Here is a 22242-nt window from a genome sequence, read left to right on the forward strand (position 1 = left end):
TATTTCATGAAAGTCTGTCTATGAAAAAAAAATACTGGCAGGAAAACAGAAGTGATTACCCTGAAGTAATGAAGTTCTGGCATGTTTTTAAAGCATCTTTCTGCTTTTCCTTTTTAGATGTAAATTGAAAATTCTTATTAGGTCATCTAGCTTACAGTTTTCTCTATTAACATGTCAAACAATTAAATCATCACTCACAGAATCACTCAATCATTTAATTTCAGACTGTAGAAATAAATTTCTACCAATAATTTTAACTGCTGAAATTGTAGAAACAAAGAAACAAACAAACAACATATTTCCTTTGGAATTACAAGAACAAATTCATTGTTAGGAAAAATCCAGATTGTAAACTTTAGCCTTGTAACAGCCTCACCAGATTTACTGGTGCATGTATAAAAAAGCTCATTAACATCATATCTTGACTATTTACTTGTTAATGGTTCATTTTATCTGCTAGAAACTGAGCCCCAGCATTTGCAGAATGTAAATTACTTAGCTCATTCACAGTCTGCAGTCTCAGCATGCTCCACTGCCCATTTGATATTTCTAAATGTGCACACGTAACTAACTCATTTGTAAAAGCCTTAGGCTGTACAAGATTATAAGCATTTTGAAACTTCTCATATTTTTCAGTATTTGATATTGTCTTTGTCAGTGTAAAGTTTCTGCCCTCTTCACTTTCCTTTCTCTAAATCTGATGCTAAGTTCAACCTACTATAGGGAAGATAATGTCATGCTAGATTCTGTTCTTGAAAACCTTCATGCTTCGATGTATTGGCTCATCTATGGATGTCAGAATAAATTTGTGACCAATCTTTATTCACAAAGCTGAATTGCAGCCTCTGCAAATTCAATTATTGGTAAAGTACAATGGCACAGAGCAAAATAAATTTGACTGGGTTGCTTTTCACATGTAAAGGGGAAACAATGAGAACTCTTTAACATTGGCAATTATAAGGCTTTTCAGGTAGATGTCTCTTCTATACATCTCTCATAGAAGTAGGGAACTCAGTCTTACTAATGTAGATACAATGATTCATTGACCTATACAGGTAAATATAAATAAAGAGTACTCCAAATTGATGAAGTTTTAGGGAGACTGTGAAAATGTTGTCAGTAGAAGATCCTCAGAGTTTAACCAGGAAACACTTTTCTTTCTCCCAAAATTTAGGTCAACAAATATAAAATACTCAATGCTATGACACAGCAATGAAAAACATTTCTTTTTCAGCAATCACTATCGAAAATACAGCATTTGAACCTTCTATCAAAATGAATGACAAATACAGATTTCTATGAGTTCATCATCAGCCTGATAATAACAGTACTGTCTCGGTGACAGAGCACACAAAACCAATAGATTTTTATTCACTGAATTCCATTAATATTAAACACAGAAAGCAGCATTCTTGATTTTTACCACAAAACATTGACACATTCAGAAATAGGAAATGGGAATGAAAAACAGAGCTAATATATGCTTTTAAAAGAAATTGTAGGATCATCCAGCTACAGAGAAAAAACAAACAAAACCAACAACAACAAAAAAACAACACCTTAAAGGGCCTCAGTGTAATTCATCAAAAAACAAAAGCCATTCTAAACATCTGTCATCCAGGGGGTTTTGGTAATTTAAAATAATTACAAATTATTTCAAATAATTACAAATACAGCCTGGAAAAATGTATCTTATTTATTAAATCAATTCTAATCAAAGCTTTCCTAAGGTTGCCAAATGACATTAATAGTCAAACAACCGCATTGCTGGAAAAAAAATGCACAAAGTTACATCAAAGAAAGAAATATCTTAGAGATCTGATGTCCTTGTCCTTTTACTTCTGATGTGCTTTACCAACAATTAATAAATAAGCACAACACATCTCTCAAAATTTACCAAAAAAAAGTCAGTATCTTATAGGTGTCTCAGTTACATTCATGAATCCATAGTGAGATGCTAGGCAACTGGCAGCAAAAAGCAGGCCACTAATTTAAAAGTCTGTCTTGTGGACTTATGAGCTTAAATGTAACTTAAAAGTCTGTCCAGCATTTTATGTTTAGGGGAGACTCTTCCCCAGGTATGATTGCTTTCAGGCTTATTCCCAGAAAGTAAAATAACTTATTTTTGGTTATTGAACAAACATAATATGAGCAACATGCTCTTCATTATCTCCTTGTCTATCTGTTCATTATGTCTTTTTTTTTTTTTTTTTTTTGTTTAAGAAAATAAACATTCCCTCTCCAGTTGGATTAAAGTGTCAATGTGCAGAACTACCAGTATTAAGCAACAAAGCATGCAGGACCAAATACCCACTACATAAGTAAAAGATGAAATTAGACTGCAAACATGAATTTCTGATGAGTAGACTTGCCTTTCATAGGATTTAATTGCTTGCTCCAGCTTCACTTTATAGGCATCAAGATTCACTGCCTGAGGATTAATTAGTGTGATCTGCTTCTTGTCGTTGCTAACATGGGCCAACGGTAGTATCTATTATACAGTAAAAGACAAAGACTTCATTTATCATTAAACTTTTCTACATCCAGAAAAACTGAATGTCTCAGGATCAGGACAGCCAGAGGGAACACTTGAAGTCCATAGAAGAAGGATCCAAGCACCTCAACAAAATTTCACAACTAAGACAGTTTCCAGCCTATTAAGAAAACCTTCTGAAACGGTACAATCCCTTTATGCAGAAGTTGCAAATTGAGATTCCTAGCTACTAGTTAATTCTTACTAAATCAGTACTGTCAAACTCCAACCATAGAAGGACAGGACAGAAGGGAGACAAACATGTCTAGATCATGAATATTCCAGATTGTATTGCTTTAAATCAGCACTCTTATTAGCGTCTCATTCTAGCATATACATGTGACAGTTACTTACTGAAGTGTATTTAATATTCTTACTCTGGAGGACCAGATTTTCTAAGTAACTGAAGTACTGAAGATAGAAACAGTTTTCACCATCACAATGATCCTCAAAGAGAGAACAGGATGGATAGTGCTCACTGAAACTAGTATTAATTAACCACAAAAAGGCTTAGGAATCAAAACAAGATGTTCAGAATCTGGCACTTCAACAACTTTCAAATCTCACAATGTAGCACCTACGTAAGTCAATTATAAAATAGAAAGTCATACACTTATAAGTAGATCTTCAAAAGGAGTAGAAAAAGATGACAGAGAGATGACAGATGGGCTGAAGTTCCATCACCTTCCAGCCTCTTAAATAAGCCAACAGTTTGTATAATTAAAGCTATTTTATGTATCAATGTCCTGATGGTAATTATAAACAGAAAATATCCAAGAAAGAAATGGAGAAGACAAACTCTCCTAACTGTCTTCAGCATATATGGTTGAGTGGCAACCTTTTCCAAGTGCCTATCTGAGATAAGGACACAGAAGCCAAAAAGATGGAGGAGGTTCAAGTTAGATAAAACAGTAAAATTACTTCCTTAATTAAGAACCTTTTCCAGTGATTATAGAATCATAGAATGTCAGGGGTTGGAAGGGACCTCGAAAGATTATCCAGTACAGCCTCCTTGCCAGGGCAGGATCACCTAGAGCAGATCACACTGGAGACTCCGCAGCCTCCCTGGGCAGCCTCTTTCAGTGCTCTGTCACCCTCACAGTGAAAAAATTCCTCCTCAGGTTCTGTGATGGTTTGGGGGTTACCCCGCCCCCCCACACTTTTGAATTTGCCCCAGCTAACTCAGACGGACCCTGGGAATATAGATGAAGGAATTTATTTACAGCTAGCAGAATTTACAAGCAGCTATTTACAATATATACAGTTATATACAATTATATACAGAAATATACAAAGGATAAACAATACAAAAGCACAACTCCCCTCCCAGAAACCTGAGTCCCCAGGAGGGGCTCTCAAACCACCCCAACACCTCCCCCCGGCCCTCTCAACCTTACCCCAGTTCTCAGGAAGAAGAGAGGTGCAGCCAAGAGGTTAGGGAGCAAGGTTAGTAGGAGCAGGGTTAATGAGATGTGACCAGGTCTAAGGCAAAAGCAAGAGTGAGAGACAAAATGGAGAAAGTCTTTCTTCTTCCCAGAGTTCTCAGCGAGACTGTGAGAGAAGTTGACATCAATTGTTTTCATTTCACTGCCTGTTATCTAGTTCTTCTACCAAAACATTCTAGCTTGCTTCAAACTAGCACAGGTTCACATGGAACCTCCTGTACCTCAACTTCCACCCATTGTCCCTTGTCCTGTCACTGGGCATCAGTCATTTTTATCCTCCAGTCCAGGGTAGCGCATGGCTTCAAACTGGGACAGCCTCCTAACATTGTATTAATCTTAAGATCAATTAGAAGCTAATGGGAAATTGCCAGCAAAGTATCTTGCCGGAGACAGATGAGGTGAATTTCTCCCCAGACCAGTGGGCCAGGAAATCTGGTCACCTGCCCTTTGTAGTTTGAAAGATGAAAGGCAAGGAACTGAGAGTACCCCTCTTTCAGTTCTACAGTGCCATGGCTGTTGTCTGCTATGTTACTCAAATCAAGCAAGAAATGTTCAGCAGAGTTTCACCATTCAGAAGCCTTCTTAAGTTCCCTTACAAATTCCCAGAGTAACTTGAATTACAAACAGTATCATTTGCGAAATGAATATTTAACACAGTTTATAAAACACTTCAAATAGGATAAAAGGGGCAGACAAACATAAACACATTATCACAGTACTGAAGAGTAAAACCAGAACGGAATGTGTTCTTAGCAAATATAGTAAACCTGAAATATTATGCATACTTTGACAGCAGTGAAAAACTGCTCATGCAGTCAACTGAAATTTGACAGATTCAGCTGAAACAAATTACAAAGAAGCTTTTATAGTGCCAAAATGTTTTGTCATTTTCTAAATTAAATACATAAACTTTCACAACAAAAGAATTGACTGGTTTCAAAACTGCTTTTATTTAAAAACCAAGTTTCAAATTTTTAAGGACAAAACTAAAGCAAAATAACACTAGAAAATCTTTCTTATTTTAGACAAAAAAAATTTGTTGGCTGAATCTGAACTTCATTCTTTTTAGCAAAACACTGAGTCAAAATTCTACGACTTTCAACATACTTAAGACGCCACAATCTGCAGCAGACACTCACGATTCTATAGAGAAGGTTTGCCCCAGAACTGCCATAGCCTCATTTAGACAAGCACTCAAGCCATTTACTTGTTTCTGGATTCTTTACAGCAGCTGTTCATTCTGAGAACACTGAACTTAATTCTGCCTTGAACCAAAGTATCATAAGCTTCCACGAACTGCCATTAAGAATTAATTGTACAAAGCACTTGCTGAACTATAGTTTTGACTATTTTAAAATACCATTGTTTTACAGACTACTGTTTTTGCAAAAAAACAGTTCAAATGTAGCTTAGCACTGCCAGAAAAGGATTTGAAGGATTCTTCATTTAGAAACACAGAAGAGCAAACTTGACTTAGCAGGTGTATTCAGAATAAGATGCAAAAATAAGCAACAGCTCAGAAATCAGATGGAGGAGTTATGTGAAAGTCACAATGTCTTTCATTTGATGTTTCATTTACAGTAGATTGTTTTAGAGACTTGTAAACACTGAATGTCTGGTTTGTTTTTTTTTAATGTCTATTTTCACACCTGAAGTATTAAAATGTACATTTTCTAATGCTTTTTGATACAAAAAGTAATATTTTTATTGAATGAAAAAAATAATACTTTCATGTTTCAAAAACATCCTTCAAGATCCTGGGTGTAACCAAGATGTGCACATGTGTTATAAATATTTTACTTAGCTCTATATCACATTCTATTACAAAACCTTTGCTTGCCCATTATTATTTAAATACAAACAAAGTGGATTTCCTTTTAAGTGGAAAGGCAATTAGAGCTTCATGATACACAATTCATCATGAATTTCACACTATCTCACAATTGTCTACACCTATCAGAACTACATTTTAATTAATGAATTCCAATAACTTTCAAAAGGTTGTAGCAGACACATGTAAATCTTCAGAATGCACAAATCACCAAACTCTGTGCTTTCCTAACGACTTATGGAACTAAAATACAAACTCTAGTGAATTAATAAGTATTAGTAGAGGTTGTGCTGGCCAAGAAATTGCTGAACACCTGATGGCTACACACTGCCATCAACTGGCAACTGTGAAAGAAAAATATATAGCTCTAAAACTTAAGCAGAAGACCTGCAAGAAATACTGTTATCAATTTTATCTTCTTACTGATGCATGACTGAGCATTCAGATATCCATTATACATCAGCCATCTAGAATGAACACTAGAGAATTACAATCATGATATTTATAGACAAGAATAAAAAATCCTTTTGAAAACAGTATCAAGTTTTGTGTTTGCTTTAAAACAGTGTTAAGAGTTTTACCTCATCAAATACTTTAGAAACTACATGCTTGTCCAGAACTGGGATGTATTTGGTACCATGTGGGACAGCTGTAGGACCTAAGGCATCCATTATGGTGAGTCGTCTAGCAACCAAGCCATGAGTCTTTAACCAAAGTGCTGAAGAGGTACCTAGAGAACTATAACAAAAAGACTAAGATGTAGCACAAGGCAGAAATACATTTGAGAAGTATGAAGTGCCCACAGAAAAATATAAACTGTGACTTACCTATATATGCAGGCACATACCTTTTAGATGATTTTTTCACAGCTTTCTGCATTTTCACATCTGAGATAAAACATTTCCATTTTGTTATCTCACAGGTTTTGTGCATACAAAAGTATACATAATAAGCTGAGACATAATAGCGTATTTATTTGGTCTTACTAGCAGTATCACAAAGACAACACCACAGTGTTTATTTCAGTTGCTAAAATAATCAAAGGGAATTATGTTTTCTGTGTTTCTTCATGATTGATCAATAGTAACAGTGCTAGCATATGCCTCATGTGCCCTAAATAACCAATGAGGAAATTCATAAAAACAGGTGAGGAATAATTTCATTTTTAAAAATAAAATTAACTGTTTCTGTATTTTTTATTAGAACCCAAAAAGAATGATTAACCAGTTTATTCCCCAATTCAAGATTTAACACCAAATACTACAACTACTGAGATGGCCAGGAGTAGATACTTTTGAGTATAGCACTATGAAAATATATATACAGGGCTTACCAAGAACTAAAAATAAATGTCTGAAATGTAAAAAAGGCAAACACCTTTAAGTATCATAGGTGAGGTTTTAGAAGAACTTGGAGGACCCATCATAAAGTTCATAGTTGCATGAACTACTGAGAGAAATGAAAACTATCTGAATGTATATCTAAGCCCCACTGGAAATACTTTTGTGTCCACATAGTTGTCTCTGCATCGTTTTTGCAAGTCTAAGCATATCATCATAGAATGGTTTAGGTGGGAAGGGACCTCAAAGATCATCTAGTTCCAACTCCCCACCATAGGCAGGGACGCTTCCCACTAGAACAGGTCACTCAAGGCCTCATCCAACCTATCCTTGAACACCTCCAGGGAGGGAGCATCCACAACCTCCCTGAGCAACCTGTTCCAGTGTCTCATCACCCTCACTAATATCTAGTTTGAATCTCACGTCTTCCAGTTTAAACCCATTACTCCTTGTCCTGTCACTACAAGACTTTGTAAATAGTCCCTCCCCTGCCTTCCTGTAGGCCCCCTGCAGATACTGGAAGGTCACCACAAGATCTCCTTGAAGCCTTTGCTTCTCCAGGCTGAAGAGTCCCAACTCTCATAGCCTGTCCTCTTAGGAGAGGTTCTTCAGCCCTCTGATCATCTTTGTGGCCCTCCTACAGACTCGCTCCAACAGTTCCATGTCCTTCTTGTGTTGGGGATGCCTGAACTCTACAAAGTACTCCAGGTAGGGTCTCAAGAGCAGTGTAAAGAGGGAGAATCACCTCTCTTGCCCTGCTGGCCACACAGCTGTCTGGGCTGTATGCGCAGAAATTAACAAAGTGCCACATTATTTTACATTGGTACCACAGAATTAGAACCACAATGCTCAGCTTTAAGCCTCAGCATTGAAAACACCTACAAATCACTGTACCACAGCAACAATCTATTGATGTACATTGAGCTTCTCAAGATCTGCTTATTTTGCTGATAAAAATCAACTGCGATATCCTTTCAAGCAGCCTAAGGCACAGCTGTATTACAGCTATCACATATTGTGGACATAACAAAGTTGATGTAAACTGAATAGTTTAGGCACTGGCAGGAGACTGACTACAGCTGTAAAGACCTCCTGCATGCCAAGCTCTCTGCACCTCTGCAGCATTCCTGTTTCTTACACTGCAGGTCCGCACCATTTTGACTCAAACGAGGCACCATTAGGTACAAAGACAGCAGGAGAAATGTCATCATCACAGCTTCCTGTTCTGTTAACTTGCCTTTGAAAATGGTTGTGCATTTCACACTCCTTTGGACAGAAAATAACTTTTCTTCAGGAGATACCTGGTCCTCTAGATTTTCCTCACTAGATTTCACACTGTGACTCAGGATTCTCAGCAGACTCGTCTTTGTTTGCTCTGTAGGTGTTGAAAAGGAAAGAAAGAGCTAACTCACAGATAGACCTTTCTTCTTCCTCTTTGATATATCCAGACCCAGTTTTTAAGAGATCATCTTCACAAGACCTCAAATAGAAAATCACTCCAGTATTAATTTGTACTTTTTACTTTCCCAAGGATGAAGCCTTTTTATACATCAGGTGAGTAAACTTGGTTTTGGACTGCATACAAAGGATGCTTGAAAACAAAACATAGTGTTTATAAGTGTAGCAAGGAGAAATACTTGCCTAAGTAATGTGTGATTGGTGAAATATAAATCAGAACAAGAAGAAATAAGGCTTTAATACCTAGTATTTAAAAAATGGTTACAGATCTTTCAAAATAAGACATGCAAATGGTTAATTTTTTTCATTGTGGGACCTGTGATGAAGCATAAATTATCAGACATTTGTCTGGGTTAAATGAGTAAGATGGATGAAAACTAAAAATGAAGAGAAGTTATCTAGAATTTCAGAAAGATGATTATTTAAATTATCAGAGGGTTCATCTATTTCTACAATAAGGGATTCATTTTGCTACGTTAACAAATTTTTTTTTCAAGTTAAGACTAAATTCTGCTAACAACTGTAGTTCATTCTAGTCTTACCTGCATATAATGCTTTCTTCCTTTGGGCTGGATTGGTAGCAGTGGTCTTCCAGATTTGCTGACATGGTGTCACTGATGACTTTTCTGGAGCATGGCACAGCCTACTGCTCAAAGTAGTACTCAGCTCTTCAGCTTCCGTGGTTACAGAAGACACAGTATGTGTTTGCTTGTCATTACTGCTTGCATGTGATGAAAAAGAAGAAACAACCAAGAAATTACTTCAAACATAAAACATCAGTTTAAAAAAATCCTAAGTTCAAGTTTTCTGGTAATTTAAAGACTCACTCGTAATGCTTCCAACAATGCAAAACATTTTCTCCTTTATTCTAGTCAGCATTTCAAAATGGAGTTCAGAGGAGGTTAAAATATTATTCATTTTTTAGACTATTTTTAAACAGTTTCTTAGTCCACTTATAAAATACTAATTACTGCTAAGACAACATCATTGTGTATTTTTCATATGGTCATAATTTTCTTTAATAGCAACCTTGAATTCTGGAGGAAGAGTAAAGATGCCATCAGCAATTAAAAGAGCTGACACACACATATAAAAAAAAATGCATCCCTTTCTCTCTCTAGATATGCACACACATAACACATACACACATATTTATACCTATATTCCAGCATTAATAAAAATAAGATATGCAAATTCTGATGTAAACACTTGCCTACATTTACACTTGCCAGTATTTTTATACTGGACATCCTACCTGTGTTTCCACACATATGAAATCATTCTGCAGCACTCTCCACTTAAAACTTATTTTACTTCGCTTTGTACACCTTTATTTCAATGTCCTGTTTTTAATAAATGCCTGTCTTAAAAATCTGCTATTTCTTTAGTGCACATTTTTGCTTTTGTACTACTGCTGCACAGATACATAAGGCACCAGGCAAGCTAATTTTTTATGGCTGTGATCTCGTAGAGATTACAAGTTAACTTCATGTTTGAACCTAGATGTGTGTTTATTCCCCAAACACAAACTCAGTATAATCCAACATACAGAAAACTTTTCTACAGTGCCTCAGGCATCTACTTTCAGCATGCTGTGGAAGAACCTCTTTTTGAACAGTCACTCTTGGCACTGTGAGATTTTTCTACATGTATTTCAACTGCTACTTAAGAGGAAACTTTTTAATAGTGAGGTTGTCTTTTGACAAAAAGAAAATGGCATGACAACACAGACACACACACTGTAAACTCAAAAATGTGAAAGAAATAAGCTGGATTTTATTCATGATGTCTGTCATCTTTTAAACAAATATGTTAGTATGTAATTTATGTTTTCATCAGCATATCCTAGTGAGTGACAATTTAACCAAAAGGTATCAAACCTGCTCTAGCCATAGGAAAATATTTTTTATTAATTCTCTATGTGAAGAGACAAAAATATTTTCACCTCTTTGTTTTAATTATTCATAATTATTTGAGGCTATCTAGACATGTGAGATAATTTTGCTTCAGGCATCAGATAAGTAGTTTATTTTGCCACTATTTCTTTTCCATTACTATAAGTGTTCAAAAAAAACCTCCAACAACCTGTCTTTTTAAAATGGGAGAATGTCAGAGGTTAAAATGCAAGACAATGAAAAAGGAGAAATGTAACAGATAGCTCCTATCTCTTATTAATATAATAGCAGCATGAGGACATACTTATTCTTTGGATCATTTTCTCTATTATAGCCATTCATCAACTGACATTCTTGATGAAAAGTCTTCATTTTCTCTAGGTCTCTTTCTCCTTGTTCAATCTCTCTTTTCAAAACACGTACATCTTCATTCTAACAAAAAGAAAATCAAATGTTTTATTACAATTACTCCTAAGCATGCTTCACTTCTGAAATGAAACAGTGAAGGATCTGATAATGATTTTGAACAATGACTCACAACAGCTGCAAACTGTGTACTTTTCAGGTAGATTTCTGTGATTTGCAATACAGCCTTTTCAATTAATTGTTCATTTTAGGAAAAGAACAAGCATTCCTTAAAGCCATTTACCCCTTGGAGATATGAACAGCCACATTTCTGCCTAATGTAATGAGGTCAGTAGTTCCCCTCATTCCAAACAAGCAAGCTGGAATAAAGAAGTAAATAAATAAAATACAGGATACACACATTATAGCTGTTGTCCTGTCATTCTACAGATCACAGCTGATCACACTCATGCTGAAAAATAGGAAGAAAAACCCATGCTGTACAAGTAAATACTGGAATTAACTGGGAATCAGTTAGATTACAGGAGGAAACAGGAAGGAAAATCCAGGGATGATGCTTTTACAATCCCAACAGGCCAGAAGTCTGGAGATGGACAACATGGACTCTAGCCCCTATCTTTCCAACATGCACAGTGTCATACAATCCACATCAGCAGAATTACTGAAATTGTCCTTCCTTCTAACTGGTGTTTTCAAAGTTCTCCATTTCCTGCTACTGCCTTGTTCCTGGTTGTTCTCACTGTTCCACTACCACCATTTCTAAAATTTGTGGAACTAATCAACTGTTAACGTCAATGAAAAACTAGAACGTACTTTAAATTGGTGTTTCTGTTAGTCTATTCAGAGATCTCCTACTGAGCATAGTTATAGACTGAGTGCCTTAGTCACACTTGATAGGTCACTGCTGTTCTAGTAATTATACTCATTGCAGCTATCTCCCCAGTGGCTATTGTAGAGAAAACTTATAGCAAAATTTGTCAACTTAGTCATGCACCATCATAAAAATTCAGCTCTGCATTCTCATTTACTAGCAAACCATAGTTTCATTCAAACAGTAATTTATTTCTGAGACAGCAGAGATAACATCTGCTTCTTCCAGAGCTGAACTTGATCTACATGGTTCTGGTCTTTTGGGTATCAGGGTGGGTTTTTTTGCCACAGTAGTACTATAAATGTACTTTGCATGGCATTTAGACTTTTGTGTCTAAATTTCATAACCACACATTTCACTCTTCCTGCTTTCTCATCACTTCCAATCTGACTAGGATTAACTCTCTCTTTTGATAATCTATTTTAATTTGTAATCACAGTAATGCAAGTTGTGTGTCACCGTCAATAGCACGAAGAAGCAAACATGATTATTTTCAGACACTCACAACAATAAACTCCTCAGCATCAGGATCAGTCAAATAAATGTTGTAGTAATGAAATCGTCCCCCTGTTTCAGTAGATAATTCATATAAAAATTTATTTGCTTCTGTATCATCACAGTTGAAGGATATAGTATGGATGGGAATTTTGCAATGCAGACGGACTTGAGACAAAATTCTTTCAGTGGGCTGAAAATAAATAAAAAGAAGCATATTAAACATGTGGCATTTAGAAATGTGTTTATCAAAACTTAGTGAAATTGTAAGAATTTAATCAGTCATATGTGTTCTTAGAGACTGATATAGATGAGTTAGAAGTGTATGTTTTATAGGAGCTGTGCTAGTTTGAAGCAGGGTAGAATGTTTTGGTGAAAAAGAACTAGATCATAGGCTGTGAAAGGAAAACAGTGGTGATGTCTACTTCCCTCAGAGTCTTGCTGAACAAGAAAGGAAAACATCAGATAACACTCTCACCATCTTTGTCACTCTCTGGCTGGGCACTGACTGAGCTGCATCTCCCTAACCTCACCTTCCACTCACCTTTGCTTCTTAACCTCTTGGCTGAACCTCTGTTCTTCTTTAGGACTGGGGTAAGGTTGAGAGGGGCAGGGGGAAGGTGCAGGGGTGGTTGAGAGCCCCTTCTAGGGACTCAGGTTTCTGGGAGGGGAGTTGTGTTTCTGTATTACCTTTTACCTTGTATATTTCTGTATATAATTGTATATACTGTAAATATGTGCTTGTATATTGTGCTAGCTGTAAATAAATAGCTTCATTTATATTCCCAGAGCCAGCTGAGACTAGTTGGGTATTTCTAAAGTGTGGGGGGGTGGGGAACACCCAAACCGTCACAGGAGCTCATGTAAAACTCAATTTGAAACACTGATAATACATTAAGGCACAGGACATGAATAAGAAGTAAATTATAATATAATCAGTACTCTTTGTTTCTGACATTTAAAAGGAAATTACTAAAGTATAGGAAACTGAAGTACTGTATTGCTGCTTAGTATTACTGTATGTATATACATGTTGACATGTTTATTAAGCTAAATTACTTCAATGAAAAGTTGATTCAATATCAGGAAACAAAACAAAGACTAAGAAAATAGGGAAGTTAGTGTTCCTCCTCCAATACAGAAATAAAAATTAGGTGAGAAAGTAAAGATCTAACATGCCTGAAAAAAAGTATCTGGTAGAAATAAATTATTTATTTAGTTCTCTATCTTCTGATAACACTTCAGTTGCTCAGGAAACTTGACAAGTTTAACAATATTTGCATTATAATTATTTGATGCACCTTAACAGTTAAAAGAAAACTAGGGAATTTCTCCTTTTTTTGTCTAAAAAAGTGTAATATAAATCATAACCTCCCTGGGCAGCCCATTCCAGTGATTTCCCATTGGAATGGGCTGCCCAGGGAGGTGGTGGAGGCACCGTCCCTGGGGGTCTTCAAGAAAAGACTGGATGAGGCACTTAGTGCCATGGTCTAGTTGATTGGTTAGGGCTGGGTGATAGGTTGGACTGGATGATCTTGGAGGTCTCTTCCAACTTGGTTGATTCTATAAATGCCATTAGTAATGAAGTAAAAAGAAATTAACTATTTGTTACTTTCTAACTTATTAAAAATAATAACATGAAGAATCTGAATAAGCCCACATTAACTCAAATTATTTATTAACATATCTTCCTAGCTAGCAAAAGTGTGAAACAATATTTCCCCTTGAAATATTTCGATCAGTTGTAAATTGAGTTTAATAAGTGATAGTCATTTTGTCTTCAGAAAATATTAAAGATTAAAACTAAAATGAAAAACAACATTAAAAGACATGAGTAGAAGTTTCTCATCTGTTAAATATTACATTTTCATTTTTAAATCATTTTGAAGTATATAAACGCACCCTTGCTTATGGGCTACCTTCTGTTTATCAAAACAAACAGAACAAAAAGAAAAGGTGGCCTTTAGCATTTCTCTTTGTTGCAAAGAACTTCTTTCTGCACATTTATGACATTTTCTGAATCAATATGTTTTATTAACTTATTTCATGTGGCCTTGAGCTCAGCTGTTTTTCTGTATATCTGACATTAAAATCAAGGTAAGTTTTCAAGGGGCAAGTAAAATTTTTTTAATGCCATTCTCAGCATACAACTTGAATACATGAGAATGCATTCCCCATACACTACAATACGAAATTGGGCTTTATCCAGTGTTTAGCTGGATATCATGTAACATGAAATAGCATCATTTAAAGTCACAGTAGCAACGCACTGAAAAATAAAATCATACTCTTGATTTCGCTATTCACTTAAAACTAGACTTAAAGCAATTCCAGACGGCTGCTACTCCAGAATCACAACTACATGAGATGAGATTTGACTTAGCAAGACAAAAATGGAATCATAGAGACCTAAAGGTGAAGTATTAATGGAACATGTGTATGAAAATTGTGTAAATTAATAATTAGGCCCTTGTTCTTCAGACATGACATAGCCTTTATGTAAGTTCTGCAACAGAATGTAAGAAGATGTCTACTTATATAACTAATTGCCCTTTGGGAAAAATGTTGAACACAAACTTGGGGTTTGGGCTATTTTTATTTTGCTATCAATCATTTTCTTTCACAGAATCACAGAAAATCACAGGTTGGAAGGGGCCTTGAAAGGTCATCTAGTCCAACACCCCCTGCCAGAGAAGGATCACTTATACCAGATCACACAGGAACATGCCCAGGCAGGTTTTTAGTATCTCCAGCACATTTCTAAGATGAAGTATTTCACTGTTATGACAACATCCAAGAGCCTCAGCTCTGTAAGTATGATATTCATCTCTTATTTCAACCTTCTGACACTACACTACTGCATTTTCTATCTTCTCATTTCAGAATTACCTGGTCAGGCCTTCCATCAGTCAAGAGATAAATAGCCTGAGCATCAGCATCAGCAAGAGCAATCTGGAGAGCTCTGAGTGTGTTTGTGGAACTTCCAAACTAAGAAACCAAAAAAAGAAAAAGAAACAGCTATAAATATTAACATTTCTTTGCCTCTGATTTTAAATTCATAATGACAGTGTACTGATTCAAGGAATATTACAGAAGCCAAAATAAGTAATAAAATGTTGAAAATATTTATGTCAAATAGCTAGAAAAATCAAAGCAAGTATCAAAGCAGCATAAATTGGTGCCAAATTGGTATTCAGTGAAAACAAACATAAGCAAGCACTGGCAACAGAAATACCAACAAACAAATGGAATCATACAGATTTATTTTTGTTATTCTTTTTGCATCCATCACTCAATTATTTATCTTTTTTAACCTTTTCTTATTCAGCATCTCTGGAAAGTTCCTATTCATTGTCTGCAGTTAGACATAAAAAACTAAGCTAAGCCTTAAACCGTAACAAATGTATATGGCTTTAACAGAGCCAACTTTTAAAGTCTTAATGAAAGCAGTAAAATTTTTATTAAGTTCAGTTACAAGTGTTCACCAACTACTCAGTGAGGTCACACCTTGAGTACTGTGTTCAGTTCTGGGCCCCCCAGTTTAGGAGGGACATCAAGATGCTTGAGCATGTCCAGAGAAGGGCGATGAGGCTGGTGAGAGACCTCGAGCACAAGCCCTATGAGGAGAGGCTGAGGGAGCTGGGATTGTTTAGCCTGGAGAAGAGGAGGCTCAGGGCTGACCTTATTGCTGTCTACAACTACCTGAAGGGTGGTTGTGGCCAGAAGGAGGTTGCTCTCTTCTCTCAGGTGGCCAGCACCAGAACAAGAGGACACAGCCTCAGGCTACACCAGGGGAAATTTAGGCTCGAGGTGAGGAGAAAGTTCTTCACTGAGAGAGTCATTGGACACTGGAATGGGCTGCCTGGGGAGGTGGTGGAGTCGCCGTCCCTGGGGCTGTTCAAGGCAGGATTGGACGTGGCACTTGGTGCCATGGTCTAGCCTTGAGCTCTGTGGTAAAGGGTTGGACTTGATGATCTGTGAGGTCTCTTCCAACCCTGATGATACTGTGATACTGTATTTTCTTTTCTGCATGTGTTTGTCTTAGTATTTTCTGAGAATACCAAGTTGTTAGTCTTACTTTGTAGTCTCAGAGGTATTATACAGCTTCCCCAATTCCCTCATCCCCAAGAATTCAAAGAATTCAGTAATTAAGTTTGAGGAATAGATGTCATCATGTTGAGTTTTATTATATAAACATGGTTTTTGTGTTAGAAAGCATGACGTGGGGCATAGCTGTATTATTCTATGACTGATTTTCAGTCTTGCCCTCATAACATTGTTGTCTACATATGATACATTAGCTGGTACTAAAGCTGCTAATAGTTACAATATGGTGACTGCTTGTGGCTGACTACAAGCATTTCTACTCTGCTTCAAGGAAGCAGATTTTGGCTATCATCAGAGAAAGAATTTTGGGCAGGCAGAGATTTTGGTCTTTGTGTGGTGGTTCTTGTGTACCTATGAAGGCTAAAGTCAGCTGTCTATCTGCACCAAGATGGACTAGAAATACCCCTGTAGCTCACTGGCATCAGTGTATCACCTCTGAGAACAACAGCCCTGATCCATGCAGCAGCCCTGAGGCAAGAGTGGCAAACTTAGACAAAGGGTCTGAATACTGCCATGATTCCTACAGAAATAAAACTGGAAAGTGTTTGCATTGTGGCTACAAAAGATTGCAGGCTGCATGCTGAAATAATACAATCTTATAAACAGGTCCACTGTTAAAGAATTATTGTAACTGACTGGTAATATGCACTTATACTTAGAACTACATCAACTGTATTTTCAGCTTACTCAAGTCAAACACTAGTCAGTCCAAAAATACCTCACACACACAGAAAGAGAAGACACAGATACAAATTTGTACAAACATGCTTTGTGATAATTAGTTGTTATGTTACCTCAAGTCCTTTTATCCATTGCCAAACATCTTGTAAATTTTCCTCATTAACTTCAGTGAGTTTCTCTTGCCATGCCACTGCCTGGGCACTAAATTTCACAAAGTTAAATTGCTTTTTGTGTCTCAATTGTTCCTGCAAGAAAGAGCATCTGAATTTTACTCAGAGACAGTTATTGCCTGTAATTATTAAGATTACGTAAACTTCCCAAATACGATTCCATTTATTTGTGTTTCTTAAACTACTTAAGCAGCAAATGTCTAGGAGAGCAAAAGGCAGATAAAACTGTGCATGGTCAGTAGTTTAAGGAAGAGTTTATGACTTACTACCAAAAGAAATCAAATAATTTAAAAAGTAAGACATCATTTAGAGAAGGAGAAGAATCAAATGTAGAACACTGGCACAACAAACTAGGACAGCAAAAGAGGACTGAATTAAATTGAGAATTTTCTGAAGCTTATTTCAGACAGAAGTTGTAAGAAGGAGAAGGTCCATACATGCTAAACAAATTTCCAGACCCTTGAATCTTTGCCTCCCTTTCTTCACCACTATTGTGCAGCTGCTTGTGGAACTTTCTGGCACAATATAATTTTCTAGTGCTGATCTGCCTAGAGGACCACATCATACTTCATCCTAGGACTTGTGCACTTAGCTCAAAAACCTCTCCACTACAGGTTTACATTTTCTAGACCTACTAATTATTGCCATCAATGCCAAACTGATAGAACTTTTTTTTTTCTGTTTCTCTATTCAGATCTAAATCAAATTCAGATTAATAATGTTTTAACAGTACCTGTTTTTCTCAAATATTAAGGTAAGCTTAGATGACATCATTACAGATACCTGAAACTCAGTGAAACAAATCCTGGTTTAGGTGTGTCTCTCAGCACGCACTGCTCTTGAAGTACTTCTACACTTTGCAAGTCCATTTGCAAAGTTCTGAGTCACTGTAAGATGTAACCAAGTTCAAAACGTTCTACACCCTCTATTGTAAAAGTATGAAATTTAATCTGGAAAAACTATTACAAATCACAACATGCCAGGGGAATTGGATGACACTGCTTAAAGATTAAAAGGCCAAAAGGTGTTTGATTGTATAACTTTTTTGGTGTAGCTTTTTTGTTTGTTTCTTTGGTTGGTTGTTTTTTGGTGTTTTTTTTCAGGAGGGAAGTGGCTTGAGAGAGAGAACTACTTAGGTCTCTTTAATTTGTAAAATCTTCTCCATATTTTTTTCCAAATATTTATACAAATGAGGAAAAAACATTTTTAACTAGAAAATGAGCATGCCAAGAAAAATAATCAAGTATTTTTATAAAGCTGCTATTAAGGAAAAAAAATAGAGTAACAACCATCCAGATATGATCAGCCTACTTTAAAATGCAACTCAGTCTTAAGACTCATCACTTTATCATACCTGTAAGAGCTGGAATATTTTCTCCTTTACCAGTGGCAGCTTGTTCTTCATAGACTGAGATGTATCAATAAGAATATAGACATTATCTTCAACCACATTTCCAAAGAGCCCTCTGCTTCCTTGCTGAAGCCACTTAATCCTGGGAAGGAAAACAAATAAACAAAAATGAAAACCTGGTCTGTAAGTTCAAGAGAGTTTTGAGTATCAGAATCTAAATAGAACGGTTCTTTTTATCACTGCTATAGTACTTTTTCTCTAAGCACCTGTGATTCATCACTGTCAGAAGCAGTACATTAGCCTTGATGAACCAATCCTCTGACGCTACATAACAATACAAGGCAGTTTTATTTTCTCATTTCAGTAGGAATCTAGGGACAGATAAAACAAGTACAGGAATACAGCACACAGTGCCTTTTTAAAGATAGTTTCAGCTGGGAAATAGCATGAAGAAGTAAGTATAACTATTTGCCCTTGTAATTGCTTCTTCTTTGCTCTGAGCATAGTGAGGCACTGGCACAGGTTTCACAGAGAATTTGTGGAAGCCTCCTCCCCAGAAGTGTTCAAGGATAGGTTGGATTGGACTTTGTGCAGTCTCATCTAGTGGAAGACAGGGAGGCATCAAATACGCCCACAATAGGGAGGTAAGATCTTTAAGGTCCCATCCAACCAAACGATTGGTTCTCCAGACTGAACACAAAAAATCATTTAAGCAAATGCTAATATGCCTCTCTTTTCTGAAAACTACTTGAGAACCTATTCTGCAAAGAACTTGAACACTGTGAAAAATCTTAATATAACACAGATGCTTCAATGCTCTGCTGACCTTGAGCCTGAAATACAGATTTAGCTTTACATTTTGAACAGGATTGAAACACACCTGTCATCTACATACTTGCATACATACTGCTGGGTATAGGAACACTTCCTCACTAATGGCTGCAGCAGGTCCAGATGTGATTTCCCTTGAGTCATAAGCCACTTGTCTACTCTGAACTACTGGCATTTAACAGACAGAATACAATGGGCCTAGTAAAAATACTACTCATCTCCACAGAGGTTTAAAAAAAATGTTATCTTGCAAACTGAAAGGATCGTGTACATTTGCTATTGATAGCCACTTTGCCATTCGTTATTTCCACCTAAGTATTCGACTATAAAGATTTTTTAACAATTAGATGAACCTTTCAAAAGAGCAAACCCATGATCTTGGCTTGGATTTAAAAAATACATACTTTACCTCAAAATTTACTTTCAAAGTATGTGGATGTTATCCAAAATCCAGCAATATAAACTAAAAGGAATAACAGAAATCTGCTTAACCTTGCAAAATGTAGTCAAACTGTTTTACATGTGGTAGAGAAGTGCAATTAAATGTAAGTGCAATCCTGCTTTTGTCAGTGAGACATCTCATCACCCTAATAATACAAAACAGAGGGCAATATTTATTCTCTTGGCTCTACAATATCCATTTTTAAAGTGTTTTTTCTTCAACATAAAACTGCAAAAAGGTCACATAAACATTACAGTATGGGCACAAGACAAACTGAGCTACTTGGTGTTGTAGGTATCATGGGAGACCCTAGCTACACAGGTTGAATGTTGACCCAGTTTTAATAATGATTCTAGAAGTTCTCTGCCGCCATACATCCCAACGCTTTTTGGCACTTTCAGCAGTATTTCACTAATGTGCAGACTGACTTGCATGTATGTGTTCCAGTGAGAGAACAAGAGATAAAACTGCTCATCAGTTTTCTTACATGGCTGTGACAAAACTGTACATGTAAGCTTCTGATGTAAACTGGGTTTCCAGTTTAGTAGTGCTACTGGCAGTTTACCAACCACTTCAGGTTATTATGACAATAAATGTCAAACATTTCAACACCAGTGTAAAATAATACAAACTGATTTTATGTGACAGAGCACTAACCTCCCTTCCATTTGTCTGAGAGCTGTCCTCATTTTCTCTTCATATTGCTTATACTTTTCTGAACTAACATACACGTGAACTACAGATCCATCTTTCCAGAAGGTATGTACAAACTTGTCACAGTATTTTGCATTAATTATCTTCCTCTTCGTCTCCTACAGCCAAGAAAAACACATTTCATCATCTGAAGCATATTATTCTGCAGTGCCTTTAATATCTGGCAAATAAATTCCAAAGGTACATGCTTGTTGCACATGAACAGGTGCAATAGGCATTAGATAAGGTTGTCACAGAACTTGCTCCTAGCAAAAGTTTGTAGAAACTGTTTTTATTCTTTTAGGTAGCAAGAACGGATGCTTACCAAGCAGTGTGGAGCTTAAGAAAAACAAACAGAAGATAAATTAATTCAAAATTGTTTAAGAACCTGCAAATACTGAGGCAGCTGAGATCAACAGTTATTCTAAAGAAAAATAAAAATGACAAGCAATCTTTCCCATTGCACATAAATACATAGGAACCCAGAGGCATTGTTCTTCTTTGCAGATGATATGTGGACCAGGAAGGACTCCTTGAAACACTCAACTTCAAATAGCCCTTTTGAACAATTTTAATGAAAACTACAGAACAACAGACCATACACTTTATCACAAATTTATCTATCAGTCAAGTTTTCAAACTTTAACAGGAAAAACCAAACAACTCACAGGAAAATTAAGAATACTCACAGCATCAGTTTGTGAAGATTCATCCTTTGGTTTAGTTTTTATGTCAACAATCCCATCTGCATGGCGAAAAGTACAATCAGCGAGTGCATCATACAGTGTAAGCTTCTGGGCTTTCAAGCCATACTTCTGCAACCACTTCTCAGAAGTCAAATATTTGTCAGGTGTATGCTTTTGTAATGGGTGTTCATCTTTGGTTACCAAGAAAGAAAACAAAACAAACAAAATCATTCAAATAACACGTCTCATTATCAAAACTAATCTATGATACTGGAGTAAAAATTTTCAAACTTATTCTGCTTGCACAGACAGTGTTGGAGTGAGTGGGTATTTATGATTAATTTTTAATATTCTTTTTTTTGGTTGTGTGGAGTTTTTTTTCATAGCAGTCAATTCTTCACAACAGAGGTTGACTTAATCTTCATTCTGGTTGAATTACAAAATGCCAGAAAAGATTCCTCTGTAAGATGGCTAACTTCAAAGAGAATCATATGAGGGTCTCAATCACATCCTTGGGCAACCTGATCCAGTATTTCACCACTCTAAAGTGCAAAACCTCCTCCTAATGTCCAATCTAAATCTCCCCTGTTCCAGTGTCAAACCATTTCCCCTCTCTCTATCCCTGCAAGCCCTCCTAAACAGTCCCTCCCTAGCCTTCCTGTAGGTCCCATTCAGATAACAAAATGTAGCTATAAGGTCACCTTAGAACCTTCTCTTTTCCAGGCTGAACAACCCCAATCCTTTCAGCCTGTCTTCACAGGAGAGGTGCTCCAGCCATAATGTTCACTCTGCCCTGCCATAATGACAGTCAAAAAAATGAAACAAAAGTATAATCGAAAATGCAGTTGAGAATATTGGTTAACATTGCTGCTCGTCTTCCTCAGAGAAAGTAAAGTAAAGCCCAAACTACAATGTCTTTGGAAGACATTTTACTGTGTTTCAATGCAATATTGCATTTTTACAGGCCACATATTGCACCATTTATCCCAAGCCACAAATCACTCCTGCACCATCTTAACATTTTATCTAGTCCTATCCCTTCTTCTA

At 36.4% G+C, this 22242-nt stretch overlaps 1 protein-coding gene across 1 annotated transcript in view; it reads right to left on the reverse strand.

Moving 5' to 3' along the window:
• The window catches only part of VWA3B (von Willebrand factor A domain containing 3B), a 65471-nt gene that overhangs the window by 15705 nt on the left and 27524 nt on the right, over positions 1-22242 (reverse strand). Inside the window, exons 10-21 of the mRNA XM_064143532.1 lie at positions 21199-21386; positions 20474-20628; positions 18547-18685; positions 17136-17267; positions 15124-15222; positions 12245-12427; positions 10807-10934; positions 9150-9325; positions 8387-8524; positions 6657-6696; positions 6391-6547; positions 2373-2491 (exon numbers count right to left, since the gene is read on the reverse strand). Of these exons, the coding sequence (XP_063999602.1) occupies positions 2373-2491; positions 6391-6547; positions 6657-6696; positions 8387-8524; positions 9150-9325; positions 10807-10934; positions 12245-12427; positions 15124-15222; positions 17136-17267; positions 18547-18685; positions 20474-20628; positions 21199-21386 (1654 nt within the window). The remainder of the gene's footprint in view (positions 1-2372; positions 2492-6390; positions 6548-6656; positions 6697-8386; positions 8525-9149; positions 9326-10806; positions 10935-12244; positions 12428-15123; positions 15223-17135; positions 17268-18546; positions 18686-20473; positions 20629-21198; positions 21387-22242) is intronic.

This window comes from Pogoniulus pusillus, chromosome 5 (assembly GCF_015220805.1).
Source record: "Pogoniulus pusillus isolate bPogPus1 chromosome 5, bPogPus1.pri, whole genome shotgun sequence".
Classification (NCBI taxonomy): domain Eukaryota; kingdom Metazoa; phylum Chordata; class Aves; order Piciformes; family Lybiidae; genus Pogoniulus; species Pogoniulus pusillus.